The sequence below is a fragment of the Microcebus murinus genome, chromosome 5 (genome assembly GCF_040939455.1).
Source record: "Microcebus murinus isolate Inina chromosome 5, M.murinus_Inina_mat1.0, whole genome shotgun sequence".
Classification (NCBI taxonomy): domain Eukaryota; kingdom Metazoa; phylum Chordata; class Mammalia; order Primates; family Cheirogaleidae; genus Microcebus; species Microcebus murinus.
Window position 1 is genome coordinate 99,527,563 of NC_134108.1, and position 14,001 is coordinate 99,541,563.

Sequence of the window (14,001 nt, forward strand, 5' to 3'; positions counted from 1 at the left end):
TTGGATGACATTATTAAAATATAAAAAGTTATAGACAGGCAGAAATTATTACCTGAATTAAATAAGATAAAACCTAATAGGAATAACTAGAAAGTAAAGTATGTGAATCTAAAAAAAAAAAAAACAAAACAGCTGTAAAAGTAAAAAAACAGGAGAAATGCAGCTTGACAGAAGTGGCAAATATGAGAAAACTGTGACATGGTCAGTCACCAAAAGAATGAAGGTGAGGGAGGAGTCTGGTTCTGGGTACCAGGCACTAAGGGGGCACTGACCAGAATAGTAACATGACATGAAACCATGTCACACAGAAAGGGTTAAAAAGCAGGGGTGGGAGGAGATAGGAAAAATTCAGCCTGAAGAAGACTTCATGAGAAATGATAGTTGTTCAAAACCAGAGCTTCTGCTTTGTTTTAGAGAAATAGCTTTGCTTCAGTTTATACTTAGTTGGTGTAATTTCTATCATTTTCTCAGAGAAGACTTTGACACGTTATTACTTGATGGCTATAATTAATGTCAGACTCTAAATTAGAAATAAAAAATTCTATTTGATCATTTGGTTTCAAGCTGGACTTAAAGTATGTTTTGGCATTGTTACTAACTGTTAGCAGCAAGTTCTGGAAACAGATGAAGTCTTGATATGTGTTCTAAATATGAAACACATTGCAAAAAGACTTGGAGATAAAAATATATACTGCTTATGCACACTCTTACTGAGCTATTTCCTGTCCTTATCAACAACGAAAGTTTCTCTTGTTTTGCCCTTTCTTTGTTGTTCCAGGTGAACAAAATCTTTTTTTCTTTTTCCCTTTTTTCTTCTAAATGTCTTCCTCTAAAAGTTTTCTTCTAAAAATCTTCCTCTTTTTTCCTATCCTCTTTCTCACTAATACTTGCTTAGCAAACATTACTAAGCACCTGCTATGTGCCAAAAAACATACTAGGTTATAAGGATTCAAGAATACGTTAAACAGCCGGGGCGCGGTGGCTCACGCCTGTAATCCTAGCTCTCGGGGAGGCCAAGGTGGGCGGATTGCTCAAGGTCAGGAGTTCGAAACCAGCCTGAGCAAGAGCGAGGCCGCATCTCTACTATAAATAGAAAGAAATTAATTGGCCAACTAATATATATAGAAAAAAAATTAGCTGGGCATGGTGGCACATGCCTGTAGTCCCAGCTACTCGGGAGGCTGAGGCAGCAGGATTGCTTGAGCCCAGGAGTTTGAGGTTGCTGTGAGCTAGGCTGATGCCACGGCACTCACTCTAGCCTGGGCAACAAAGAAAGACTCTGTCTCAAAAAAAAAAAAGAATACCTAAAACATAGTCACTGTCCTTGAGAAGCTGACCTTCTGTAAAAGGATGATGGCATGCAATCAAATTATTATACTAAAGGAAGATGTATACACATTAGAGGTGTGTCCAAAGTACAGAGATGACATACAAGTGGGTGTAGATGAAAGAGCAGTTCAACAAATGGGTGTAGATGAGACAGCGGTTCACTTTGAAGAAAGTGGTGGCTGGGAAAGGGATGTCTGAGAGGGAGCAACAGGGCCCTGCCCTCTGATGCAAAGAAGTGGGTTGGCACAGGAGTGGGAAACAGCATAGCAAACTTAAGGAATGCCAGGCATTTTTTTAAGAGAAAAGGAGCACCCTTTACCTAGGAAAGTCGAATATTGTGGGAAGCAGCTAAATAGTCGCATAATGAATTGTTATTTTTAAGGAGGTCTGTTCTACATTTGAATTAATAGGAATGACCATCTAAAAGTTAATTTTCAAGAATTTATCTATGGGAAAAATTAAGAAAAAAATTCTAATTAAAAAATGCACCTAAGTTATGAAAAATCATTTGGTGACAACTGCAGTGATAAAGAAAGTTCTTCCCCAGGAAGAAATGTATGAAATGCTTCCTAATAAATATCAGTGGCAAAGTTAGTAACAAAATGAAAAGGGGGGGGTGACATTCCAGGTACAAGGAGAGCATCCTTCATATTTTTGAATATATAATAGCATTTTTACAACAGAATACTATTAAGTGATAAAATAAAATGCACTATTAAGCCCTGGAAAGACATAGAGGGACCTTAAATGCATACTTGGTGAAAGAAGCCAGTCTGAAAAAGCTACATATTATATGATTCCCACTATATGACATTCTGGAAAAGGCAAAACTATGGAGACAATAAAAGATCTGTTGTTGCCAAAGACAGGGGGCAGAGGGGAGAAGAAAAAGGAAAGAGAGATGAACAGGTGGTGTACAGGAGATTTTTGGGGGCAGTGAAACTATTCTGTATGATTCTGTAATGGTGGATATATCACATTGCACATTTGGTAAAACCCATGGGACTACACAATACAGAGAGTGAGCCTTAATGTAAACTGTGGACTTTATTTAATAGCAATGTATCAATATTGGTTCATCAATTATTACAAATACCACACAAATGCAAGATAGGAGAGAGTGGGGAGATATGGAAATTCTCTGTACTTTCTGTTCAATTTTTCTGTAAACCTAAAACTGCTCTAAAATATAAAGTACTAATTTTAAGACACATACATAACAGCACATTTCTACTCTTTTGAAGATAATGACACGACTTAGCTTTTCCACTAGCATTTATCAGTAAGGCAAACTTTCTTTACTAAAAGCCCTAAGAACATCAAATCCCTGAATAGATATCATCTTACTCCTGGCAGAACCTCTGAGACATATGGATGGGCAATTTCCAGTAATTCATTAACATAAGCACAATAAATTAACTGACATGTTCGAGAATAGAAAAAGACTCTTCAGTGACATTTTAACTAAAATTCAAGTTTCCTAAACTATATTACTCCCACCCTCTTAGATTCCACAGAAGCCATCATATCATTAGAAAATTAATACTTTGGGTGAAATGGGGTTCAGACTCCCAAGTTTTCATCTATGAAAAAGGAGATTGCAGCAAACCTGTCAATAAAATTTATAACCATGTGTTCGCCATCCTTGCATAAGCATGATTCCTTTCATTACTAAATCTTTTCCCTATGTGTGGGTAGTTGTACATGTGTCAGAAATAAATCCCCACAAAAACAACTGACAAGAACCATGTATAAAATCAGAGTCAGACTATGTACACGGGATTTCATTCTGAGCTTGGGTACCCCAGTCTAGCTACAAATAACAGTACTTAGTCATATAACCAAGCTTCGGCAACTTCGTGAGCTGGCCCAACTGTCTCCAACTGATCTAGTGGGAACGGAAACCACTTCTTCAGGCCTCAGCACCAGTAAATCAGAAGTTAGAGTAAACTGAGGTTCAGACGAAATTAAAACACCATCTGCTCATGTCAAAAGATAGCCTATTTTTAGAGAAAGCAAGATGAGTTTCAACTTAATAGAATACAAAAATAATCCAATCAATCAGAGTCAATATAATAGGGTAGAATATTGAACATTCAGTTGTTAACACAGGGCTTGCCTTTGTTTAGGGTCCATTAAATTTAATAACTTCCCCCCTCTGTGGCTGTAAACAGAGAACTTCTTCAAAATAAGAGTGGCTCCTATTAAACTTAATTACTTGCCCATGGCTGCCATAGCAGAGGTATGTCTACCAAACAGGTGGCTCTTAATAAAGGAATGCCCTTGTAGTAAAAAGTAGATGCTCTAGTGTTTTATTATGGTTGCTTTAACTTTCTGGTTTATTAGTATTAATTGGTGGAGTTTTCTTTTTAACCTTTCTTAAGGCATTACTCCCTCCTGTGAGTTAAGAGCTGCTCTGCTAAAATAAATGCTCACATATACTTGACACATTACTGAAGCTGCTGGGTTCAAGAACCTGACTCAGGGGACTTGATACAGCTTGGTTATAAGGGACATTTTTAAATGAACTACATCAAACCACTGGGTTTGAAATTTTAATCCTTCTGACAGACCTTGAATGATCAAATGGGGATTTTCCAGCGACAATTTCTAGATCCTATGGTAATGATAAAATAATTTTTATTTTATTTAAAAATTAATTTTAATTTTATTTAATAATTTTAATGCCAATTCTGCTGACCTTTGAAATATTATAGTTTAGCAACCAGAGTCATAAAAATGAAGACATCTTCAATAGTCCTGTGCAGTTAAGTGGAATTTTTTAAAATTTAAATATTTTGAAAAAAGAGAGTCAATACTATTGCCAAAACAGAAAAAAAAAAATAATAACCTTCAGAAAGACTACAGTTCTTAACTCTGTCCCATGTAAAAAAAAAATCCCACAAAGGCAGAGAAAAATCCTCCATAAAACCTGTAGTGGCCTTTCCCAGAGTAACTGAGGCAGCCAACATCTGTGACCCTTTCCTGGGCATCTCTAATTAACATAGCCTAAGTCTAAGAGGCCTTCAGAAAGCATGAGAAAGGTCCATGGGCACAATGACCAAGATCACAGAAAAATGGCTATGTAAATCTCTTCCACCTCATGTATGCCAAACAGTGGTGCAGATTTAGATTAAACTACAATTAATCTAAGCTACTTCACATAAATGGGCGGGTTAGTGGAGGAGTTTGGCACAGTGAAAAAAAAACCTGTGCAGGTTCTCCTTTAGAAGGCTACCACGAGCTCATACTCTGACCCACAAGTCAAAGAATCAGACTCAATAAACAGCTGTGTGTCTTTCCATAGTAGAATAATTACATAAAATACATTTTGAAAGTCAGCAATTATTTCCTTACATAGTATTTTGTAATGACTTCCAGAAAAGTAATTATAATCTTTATGTCGAGCCTCACAAGTGCTTTGAACATCAAAATCACCATAGGTGATAATATTACAATTATAAAGACATGCGATGGTTTGCGTTGCGCAAAGCCTGCTGGTCCTTGCTTTGCCACACCTTGCTCTTTAATGGAATCAAAGAGAAATAACTTTGGCTATCTCTGTGCGGTGAATATCCTTTTAGGACCACATAAGATGAAGTGAGATAATATATAAAATCACTTGGAGATGAGAGTGCAACTTAAAAACAGACGATTTTATGATAAGGCCATACTGGTGGGGGAGGAGGACCAACCTTACAGGGCTCCTTCTGCACTGTAACATCATGAGACTGGTTTCAGATAAGTAGTGCTTGATTTTCATAATTCAACTCAATGTGATTCAAACTCTTTATAGTTAGGTAGACTCCTGCTAGTCAATTACAGGGCAATAACTCATTATTCCATTATAAACCTACAACTGCTATTGTTGTTCTATTATCATGTTGAAGGCTACCCAAGGTTAGGAAGATATTTCCTAAATCATTGTACTGCATATTTGAATTTTAAGACATCTAGTAGTGTATCTATCTTAGCGGTAAAGTAGGAATTGTAACTAACATACCTTTTATTTTATTTTATCCTCTTTTGTTTATACCTTGCTTCCAGAAAAGGTTTGAGAAAGACTATAGGAACTATATGATATAGTATCATTGTCATTATTATAATTCATTAAGTTCTAGAATTGTAGCCATGCTTAAAAAATTACTCAGAAGAAAGGATATCCAATAAAAGTTATAAAATTGGATTATCTGAAGGTCTTTAAAAAGATTAAATTATGGTCTTTCTTTGGAATGGTCTTTTAGGATGAAATGTAATTTCTCCAGAAACAATTCCTTCTGAAGGATCTTTCTGGTTGCTTTTATTCCTATGATCCCTTGGAACAGAACATTATCATGCCTAGTTAACCCCACATTTTATTTCTGTTTTCCAACATAATAGAAGAGTTATTTTCTCTTAATGCTTTATTGGCTTTTTTGTGAATGGTTCCCAATTGCTTTTAGCTCTGTAAATATTTATTTTAAATCTACAGAATAAAAATAATGGCAAACGTTTGAGTATTTCTATGTGCTAGGTACTGTATTAAGTGCTTTGTGAATGCCATATGAGTATTAACTCATTTAAATAATCCAAGAGCTTTTTATTTTAAGTATGTGGTGATTTTCTAAAGCAAACATCCCCTTTAGAAGTTTAGATTTTTATTTATTTCATTCATTTAAACCAAGGCTTGCCTGCAAATTCTATATGGACATACAATTTTTACAAAGCAATTTTAGCTTCATCATATCACATATCATCTATAATCTATTTGGCACACACTGTGTGTCAGGCCTGTCCTAAGCACATTATATTATCTCATTTAATCCTTATAACCCTAGATGATAAGTAATATATCCCTATTTGACAAATAATAAAGTAAAGTAAGAAGTTTGTCTGATACATGTTTGAGCTGGAATTCAAACCTGGATCTGAATTCCCAATCCTACAGTGTAAGTGTATTCTTTCTCACCCAAAATCATATGAGAATATTTTGTATACTCCTTCAACTATGGAGATGAGAATCGATTTCTGTACCTAAAACATGAACTGTTCTGGAAAGCTTCTCAAAAAGTGACCACAAGACCACTTGTGGATGGGAAGAGAGGTTAATATTTAGCTGTCCATGTTACATGCAAATGGCATTATTTGGCACAGAGCATGATGAAGACTAGAGGCACAGGAATGAACTCAAGCCAAAGGATTTTATTTACTAAAGCACCAAAAAGGTAAAAAATAAAAAAACCCTCATTCATAAGTCTCACTTGTCAGAGCTTCTAGGTAATGGACCTTAGAGATGGCTTTAGGCATGGAGTGGAATAATAACAAAATAAAAATCGTGTGCCTTGCTACCTGGGAACCTATAAGACAGGCTCCTCCCCAAGAAGGTTCCCAGGGAAGTAAAAGTGGTGTGCACTCCAGGTGACATGGTCCCTAAGTCCACCAAGCACAGCCCCACAGTCCAGAGTCAGGTTAGGTAAATCAGGGTTCCTCCAGTTCTCTGACAGTCCGTGTCTAGCTGTTTCTTCCTGTTTCCCTGCATGCTGACAAGAGGGATTTTCTGTTCTCTTTAATGTTTACACAGAACCTCCCACCCTGGCACCATGTTACTTTACCAGGGACAACTCACAGAAATGTTTGGGGTGGGAGGAAAAAACTGGACTAAACTCAGTTTTAAACTAGCTTAAAGCAGAGGCTCCTTCCTACCTTTGGCCTAAGATCAATATGTGCCTGGATAATTAATCACTTTTGGCTCCTGCCTCCTTCTCCATGGAATGGGAAAAGTTGTGTTGTTTTATGGAAATGCTTTAAGTAATCCTCAGTAAACTAACTTGAAAATAATATGGCTGTTTTGCATTATACATGTAAATGATAAACAATAATGACTACCAATTCACACAGCATTTTTTCAATGTTATTTTCAATGGTTTCCCTGGTGAATTCATATAGGAATATACCTTAGTAAGAAAATGCTGTAGATAAGTGTCTTTAATGCTTCAATCACTCCCTAAGGTTTTTCCCTCCAGGTACTGCTAAAGAAAAAAGAGCAAAACCTGCTTCAGCCACAGAGGGTTGGGCAGACAGAAGACTCAGGGGACCCTAAACATAAGCAAGTTTGCCCAAGTCTATTCTGTCAAAGTGTCATTTTGGCACTATGTAAAACAAAACAGACTCTCAGTTTGAAATACAGAAGGAATAACCAAAACTAACTCAACACCATCAAACACTATGCCTTTAATCCCGTTATCAGCCCTTGTGCCTTGTGCCTCCCTTGTGCCTTACTCACTCTTTCCTGTGTCTTTAACTGATGTTTGCCTAAAGGAGATGTTGAGTCCAGGCAAGGGAAATGATAACTAAAATTCTACACTCTGTACAAGCCCCCAGTACATACCATGTGAGTCATAAAAATAATAACAGCAGTCAAAATGAAAAGTGGTAACATGGTTTTCCAAAGAATCTTGCAGTTCTCCCTCCACCCCTCTTCTTTCCCTACTCACCCCCATGGAAGTCCATCTGCTGCAGAAAATGTGAAGGCACTAGGACCAGAGAGCCCTCTCCTGCTATTTGCTGGAGAAACAAAGCCTTCCCTCCTCCCAAGTTGAAAGAAATAAAGGAGTCTGAGCTAATCAAAACCTGCAAGCCTGCTGGAGGAGCTTCCGCTTGTCAGTGGTGCAACTCAGCGGAGTGAGTAACGGCTTCGAGCTTTGCAGAAAACGAGAGAGGGACAGAAACAGAGACAGAAACACAAAGAGAAAGAAAGAAAGACATTAACCTGGCCAGGAGTCAAACAGGTGCATGGGGCCCGAACGCTGAGAAGAGTGTCTGGCAAACATGGGATCCAATGGGGTGTGTGCCTCTGTGGATCTACGTCTTTTGGGGGGGGGAGGCAACATTGCAGTTCGCATGTCAGGTTCATTTTCTAATTCATGGGACTCATACAGTAAGCAGAGGGCCTTTAACTTTTCTCTACTTGTCAGTTTGAAGTCTTCGTGAACACTGGCTGGCTCTCTATGACAAATTCTCCAAGGTAGAGAGGGGCGGCCAGGTCACGTATCACACACACTTCCACCATGAGCCACGCATCCTTGTGGCACCTTTGGAACAGTGGAATTGTGAGCACCAGGCTGCCAGACTGAGGTGACAGCGGCATGCTATATGCTTCACAGAAAGGCTCGACTTGGCCACTCAGAGGCCACACATTGCCTTTTAAGACTCTTTCAGGCCTCACTGCATTTCAAATGACTAAGTTTCTGATGAAAATACTGAGTTTGAACATTCTCTCTCTCTCTCTCTCTCTCTCTCTCTCTCTCTCTCTCTCTCTCTCTCTCTCTCTCTCTCTCTCTCTCTCTCTCTCTCTCTCTCTCGGAACTAGCTAGCTTGGATTCCTGGGATTTATAAGCCTTCGGGAATAGAGGGCTGTGCCATCCATCTATAATTTGGTTTACAGGCAGATGTTAGGAAAAGACAGAAACACAAGCAGAAGAAGGTCGGGCATAAGACCCTCAGGAGAAGGCCCTGGTTATGAGACAATGCCCACCAAATAGGACACAATTCAGCAGGACACTAACTGGGTGGCATTAAATATCATCTTAAGGAAAAATATGCCATCTCTGGTGGAGTTTCAGTCTCTTAACCTAAAATGTTCGAGTGTTTGATAATGCCCCATCATTCAGAAGACCTTGCCTGCAGACTGTCATACCCATGCCCACGTGCCTCTAATACAGAGTTACTGTGAGCGCAGATAAGACAGGCATGGCCCATCCCGTTCTCCCTCTGACCCCTGTAGGGGGTGGGTTTTTAGTTAAAGCATGGTCTTTACCTGAAATGCGCCTGGGCACGTCGGTGATGGCAGGAAGCCCAGTGCCCCGTGTGGAAGACAGCGGGGTGGTGGAGTGGATGGACGGGGACGTCATCTGGCTCAGGTAGGAGGGGTAAGACTGGTCGTAGGACCATGGAGGAGAAGACTGTGCCTGCCTGGGGTCTGGGAAAAGAATGAGAAAACTCTTTAGTGTAACAACCACTGCAGCCCTAGAAACATGCAACCCAAAACTTAGAAAGGATAAAGCAATGGGGGGAAAGGAGAATATATAAACAATAATTTATTTCCTATAATCCCATCCTTTCAGGCTCTGAATAGCACAAAGCTTTCTAGACTTCAAGAGGCAATGAAGGCAACAAAATGCATCATACATAAGGACAATTTGTCTCTCTCATGTAAATATTTCAATTTGGAAAGTCTAACAATCATTTCGAGAATAATCTGTTACGGTTATTTTTACAAAGTGGGATTATATTTCATTTATTTTTTTTTGTATTCTCTAAAACTTCTCCAATGTACATAGGTTACTTCATTTTTTAAAAGCTAGAAAATTTTTTGAACAGTTAACTTGGCTAAAGAACATGTAGACTGTGCCTTTTAATGCTGTATATCCAGCTACTGTCTTTCAGACGTGCTGTTTGGTTTTAAGGTGCATGATTCCATGATGTCAGTACAGTGAACTTTCTTTCCAGGAAGGCCAATGGACTGGCACTTTCTGGCACCGGGGTTAAGGGTGTAGTGGTAGGGATGAGTATAGACAGGGTGGTATGTAAGATGACTAGAAAGGAGAGGGGCTGTTTATGTTATTCTCACACTAAAGCTAAGTCAGAAAATAACCTTTAAGAAAAAGATAAAACTTAATTTCAAAGTCAACTCTCATTAAGAACTGAAAAGCTTCACTACAATCCAGTTTCAATGTTAAGCATAAGAGTAAGAAAATGTAACAGTAAGGAAATGACCCCAAACAGGAAAACAGGGAAATGTTTTTAATCCTATTGGAATCTGTTTAAAAGATGTCCTAGGTTTAGAGTTTTGCCTAATATTACCTACAGTCACTGTAATAATAAAAATAATGGGCAGTCAACTGGTTAGGGTTAATTGCTGAACATTAACAATATCATCTGATGTATCTCAATGGACTTGAGTGGAGGTACAAACTCAAGGCCAAGTAGATTTCTTAAAAGACCTTCAGTCTACATAAGAAAAAAGGTAAATTTTCTGTATGTTTCCAAGGCAAAAGAAAGTGTATATTTCAAACTGTTTTGCTCTTACTTGAAGGCTAATCAAGCAGAATCACAAGAAAATTTCTCTTAACATATATTTTTATGCTAATTTAAAATTTTTTATGTTAATTTAAAAATTCTAATAGACCAGGCTGTTCACAGAATAGCTTGGTATATTAGAATATGCATGGACTTTGGAATGTTCACAAACATGTTAGGTTCAAGTTCTGAGACTTCTACTTTCTGTGTGATCTTGGCTTAATTACTCAGCTACTCTGAGCCTCAGTTTCTTCATCTGTAAAAGGTGGGGAAATGGGGGGGGGGATACCTGAATCACAGGGATGTGAGAATTACATGAGATAACTATTAAAAGAAGAATAGCATGGAAGATACTCAATAAGTATTAATTCTTACTTTTTTTTTTTATAAAAAAAAACTTGTTGACATAGGGATAGTCCCATATTTAATACATATCTGAACTAGAGTTAACACATCTGAAATAGGTTTTAAATTATCCCTACATCACCTTTTACTCTTTGAAAATAAGAAGCTTAATTTTCAAAGACTATTAATATATTTGAGCAGTCAATTCAGGTTTATCTCTAAAAATAAAAAGAAATATAATAAGATATGGGTTTTCTGAGATGGTTCCTCTATTAAAATCCCTCAGTTTTTCCATACAGTCAAAGAAGTTTAGTTCAGCTATTTCTTGTTTATTTGTTCAATTCAGAAACAATTTATTTAAAGATTGTGTAAATAGGACATACTTCCTTGAGTTGAAATAATTAAATACATCTGGATATTTATCTGATGTTTACTGACATCAACAGATACATAGAAAAATGTCATCCAATTCAATTTTAAGGAACATTTACCTGAGTTTGAAATTTGAATAAAACTGTAGTACTATAAATGGTTAACATAAACTTTTCCTTCAGAAATCTGAAGGATACTTGATCATTAAAGTAATGGACTTTTGTGCTTTAAAACTCTAGGCTGAGATTGTATAGATTGGCAACATTTCAAATCTGAGTGACTGGTCCTTGTTATGTATCTGATATTGACATACTTCCTTGCCTTACGCCAGTAATGTAATTCACTATTCAGAGAAATAGTAAATGATCTTCAGATGGAAAAAAGATTCATTCGTTCTAGCACAGGAAAGCAATATCATAAAAGCAAGGCCTTTTCTCAAGCAATATTTTCAATAGACAAAAAGGACAAGAACCACATAGCTGAATAAATTGAGCACACAGGACTCAAATTTGGATTTGAGTTCTCATCCAACTTTACCAGATAACTTCCTGAGCAAGTAGTTTAACCTGTATGTCCATTTCTCGACTATAACATGTCATACAGGGCCCCTTGCCTAAAAACAGGAAAAAATACAAAGAAATGTGAAGAATGACTAAAAGGAATTAGGGTACTTAACTTGGACGTAAGATACAGCCTTATAGTTATACTTGTGCAGAGGCAGCCCAGTATGGTGGGAAACAAACGGGCTTTCTAATGAGAGGATCTGAGCTGAAGTCCCGGCTCTGCTATTTATAAGCTGTATGATCTCATCTGGATTAATTAACTTTCTGAATCTCAGTTTCCTCACCTGGAAAATGAGGCAGCACAATATGGTAAAGTGAATATAGCATAGTGGTCATGCATACTGGCTGGGCTGACAAGCCTAGGCTTTCTACTACGCTGAGCAAATCACTTAACTTTTGGGCCTCAGTGGCTCATCTATAAAATGGGAATAATGATACATATTGGTGTTTTTCTGAGTATTACACGAACATATCTGATAAGGTATCTGGCACTCTTAGCATACCTTAAGTACATAATAAATATAAGTGTTATCTGTAAAATGAGGATAACAATAACTACTGTTGCATTTGTTTGGAAAGTTAGATGAGATAATTTAAGCAGAAGGATTTTGATTACTACAAAGTACTATGTTAAAGCCATTTTTATTCTCTTTAGGAGCTCACATGGTCAAGGCCCTGCTGCATGACCTGGGACATGTTTCTTAATGTTGCTGAGCTTGAACAGCCTCCTGTGTAAAATGCAGATGATAATACTGTCTCAGAGTTGGATCCTCACAGTGAAGATTGAGTAACATATAGTGAATGGAAAATCATCATCACTATTCAAAAAACATAGAAATCTGACTCTACACTATCTAGGTTAGATGGGTTTGTCTAGTGTTATTCTTGAAGAATTCTAAGATCGGACTCAGCAAAATTGAGTACAATGCCTGGTACATGGTGAGAACTCAATAAACAACTACTGAGGTGGTGCAAATGGATGGTAGAATATTAAAATGAAGTCATCATTAGTCATTCTCTAATTTCCCCATAGGCTATCAAAGAGGCTCATATCAGCGAGGTTTTAGGTTTTACATGAACTTCCTGACTCCCAGAATATGCAATAGAATAGTCTATTAAAGGACAGTTTTGCTTTTAGTGAAGCCTTTCCTAAAGATACCCAAGATTAGGAAAAAAAAACTTCTCACTATTCCTAAACAGGTGAGAAGGTCTTTCTCTGGTTTCTGCCTCTCAGAGAACAGGCTATAGTCCAGCCTATCTCTTTCAAGGTCACTTGTCCTAAGATTCTATGACAAAGACTTAATAAAGAGAGAGAGTTTCTAAATAAAAATAAAATATAAGAACTGTCATACGGGGTTCACTAGATCTTGTGTAAGTAATTTTAAAAAGATGGCAACAACCTTAAAAAAACAAAAGTATTGTTCTCCAAACACCCCCGTGCCTTTTCTAAAACCCTGTGAATGAGTGATCATCAATCCCAGTTTCACCATTCCTAGACTGTGTGATTGCACAAATTATAGAACACATCTAAGACTCAAGTTTCCTCATCTGTAAAATGGGAATAAATAAGAATAGCTCCTTCATAAATCTTTTACAAAGATTAAATGAGGTAATGTAATAAAGAGCTTAGACACGGAAAGAACCCAATAAATGTTAAAACCTCTACCTTTATTGAGCCTTCAGTCTGCCCTTAACCTCTTATTCTGGCAGAGGACAACTTATAGAGACCTTTCTATAGTTTGCAGGTTCACAATGTAGAGAATACATATCTGTATTAGTCATGTCAATATCCTTTTACGAACGTTTCACCTTAATCATATTCTTTCCCAGATGGAGAAATCCTAATCTTTTTAGTGTATTTTCAAGCACTGAACACTTTAACCTTTCAATCTGTTAGTGGGAAAAACATGGTTGTAAAATTTTTTGACTTCCTAAATGCTCAATCACCAAGAAAATATAATCCTATCATAAATATATGATTACAGAATATTTGCTTTTTTATGGACAATTATTTATGCTTACAGTAGAGAAAAGTCACCTTAACCCGATCTCATAAACTATTTCTGAACTCAACTTCCTGAAGAAACCTGAGACTTCTGAGATTCACTTTTAAATTGGATGAGTCAGAGCAGGTGATAGATGTTTTTGAAGCATCGCCAGTCAATCTTGAAGTTACTAATAGAGAAGATACAGGGCCCAGCTCTGAAACAAACCTACTAATTAACCATTAACAAACAAGAAACTGTCCTCATCTTAGTTTGGGGTCTCACAGAACGAGGATAATCCCCCTCTCATTTGCACCATCCAGAGTTATACTGAATGGTTTGTCTTTCTG

At 37.3% G+C, this 14,001-nt stretch overlaps 1 protein-coding gene across 4 annotated transcripts in view; it reads right to left on the reverse strand.

The window, feature by feature from the left end:
- Positions 1 to 14,001, reverse strand: part of RUNX2 (RUNX family transcription factor 2) — a 129,242-nt gene that overhangs the window by 27,540 nt on the left and 87,701 nt on the right. For 3 of the 4 annotated variants that reach the window (XM_020287001.2, XM_020286996.2, XM_020286995.2), the window contains one exon: positions 9,125 to 9,286. In XM_020287001.2, the coding sequence (XP_020142590.2) occupies positions 9,125 to 9,286 (162 nt within the window). Of the gene's footprint in view, positions 8,008 to 9,124; positions 9,287 to 14,001 lie in introns of all 4 variants that reach the window. The other variant, XM_076003314.1, reaches the window with a different exon arrangement.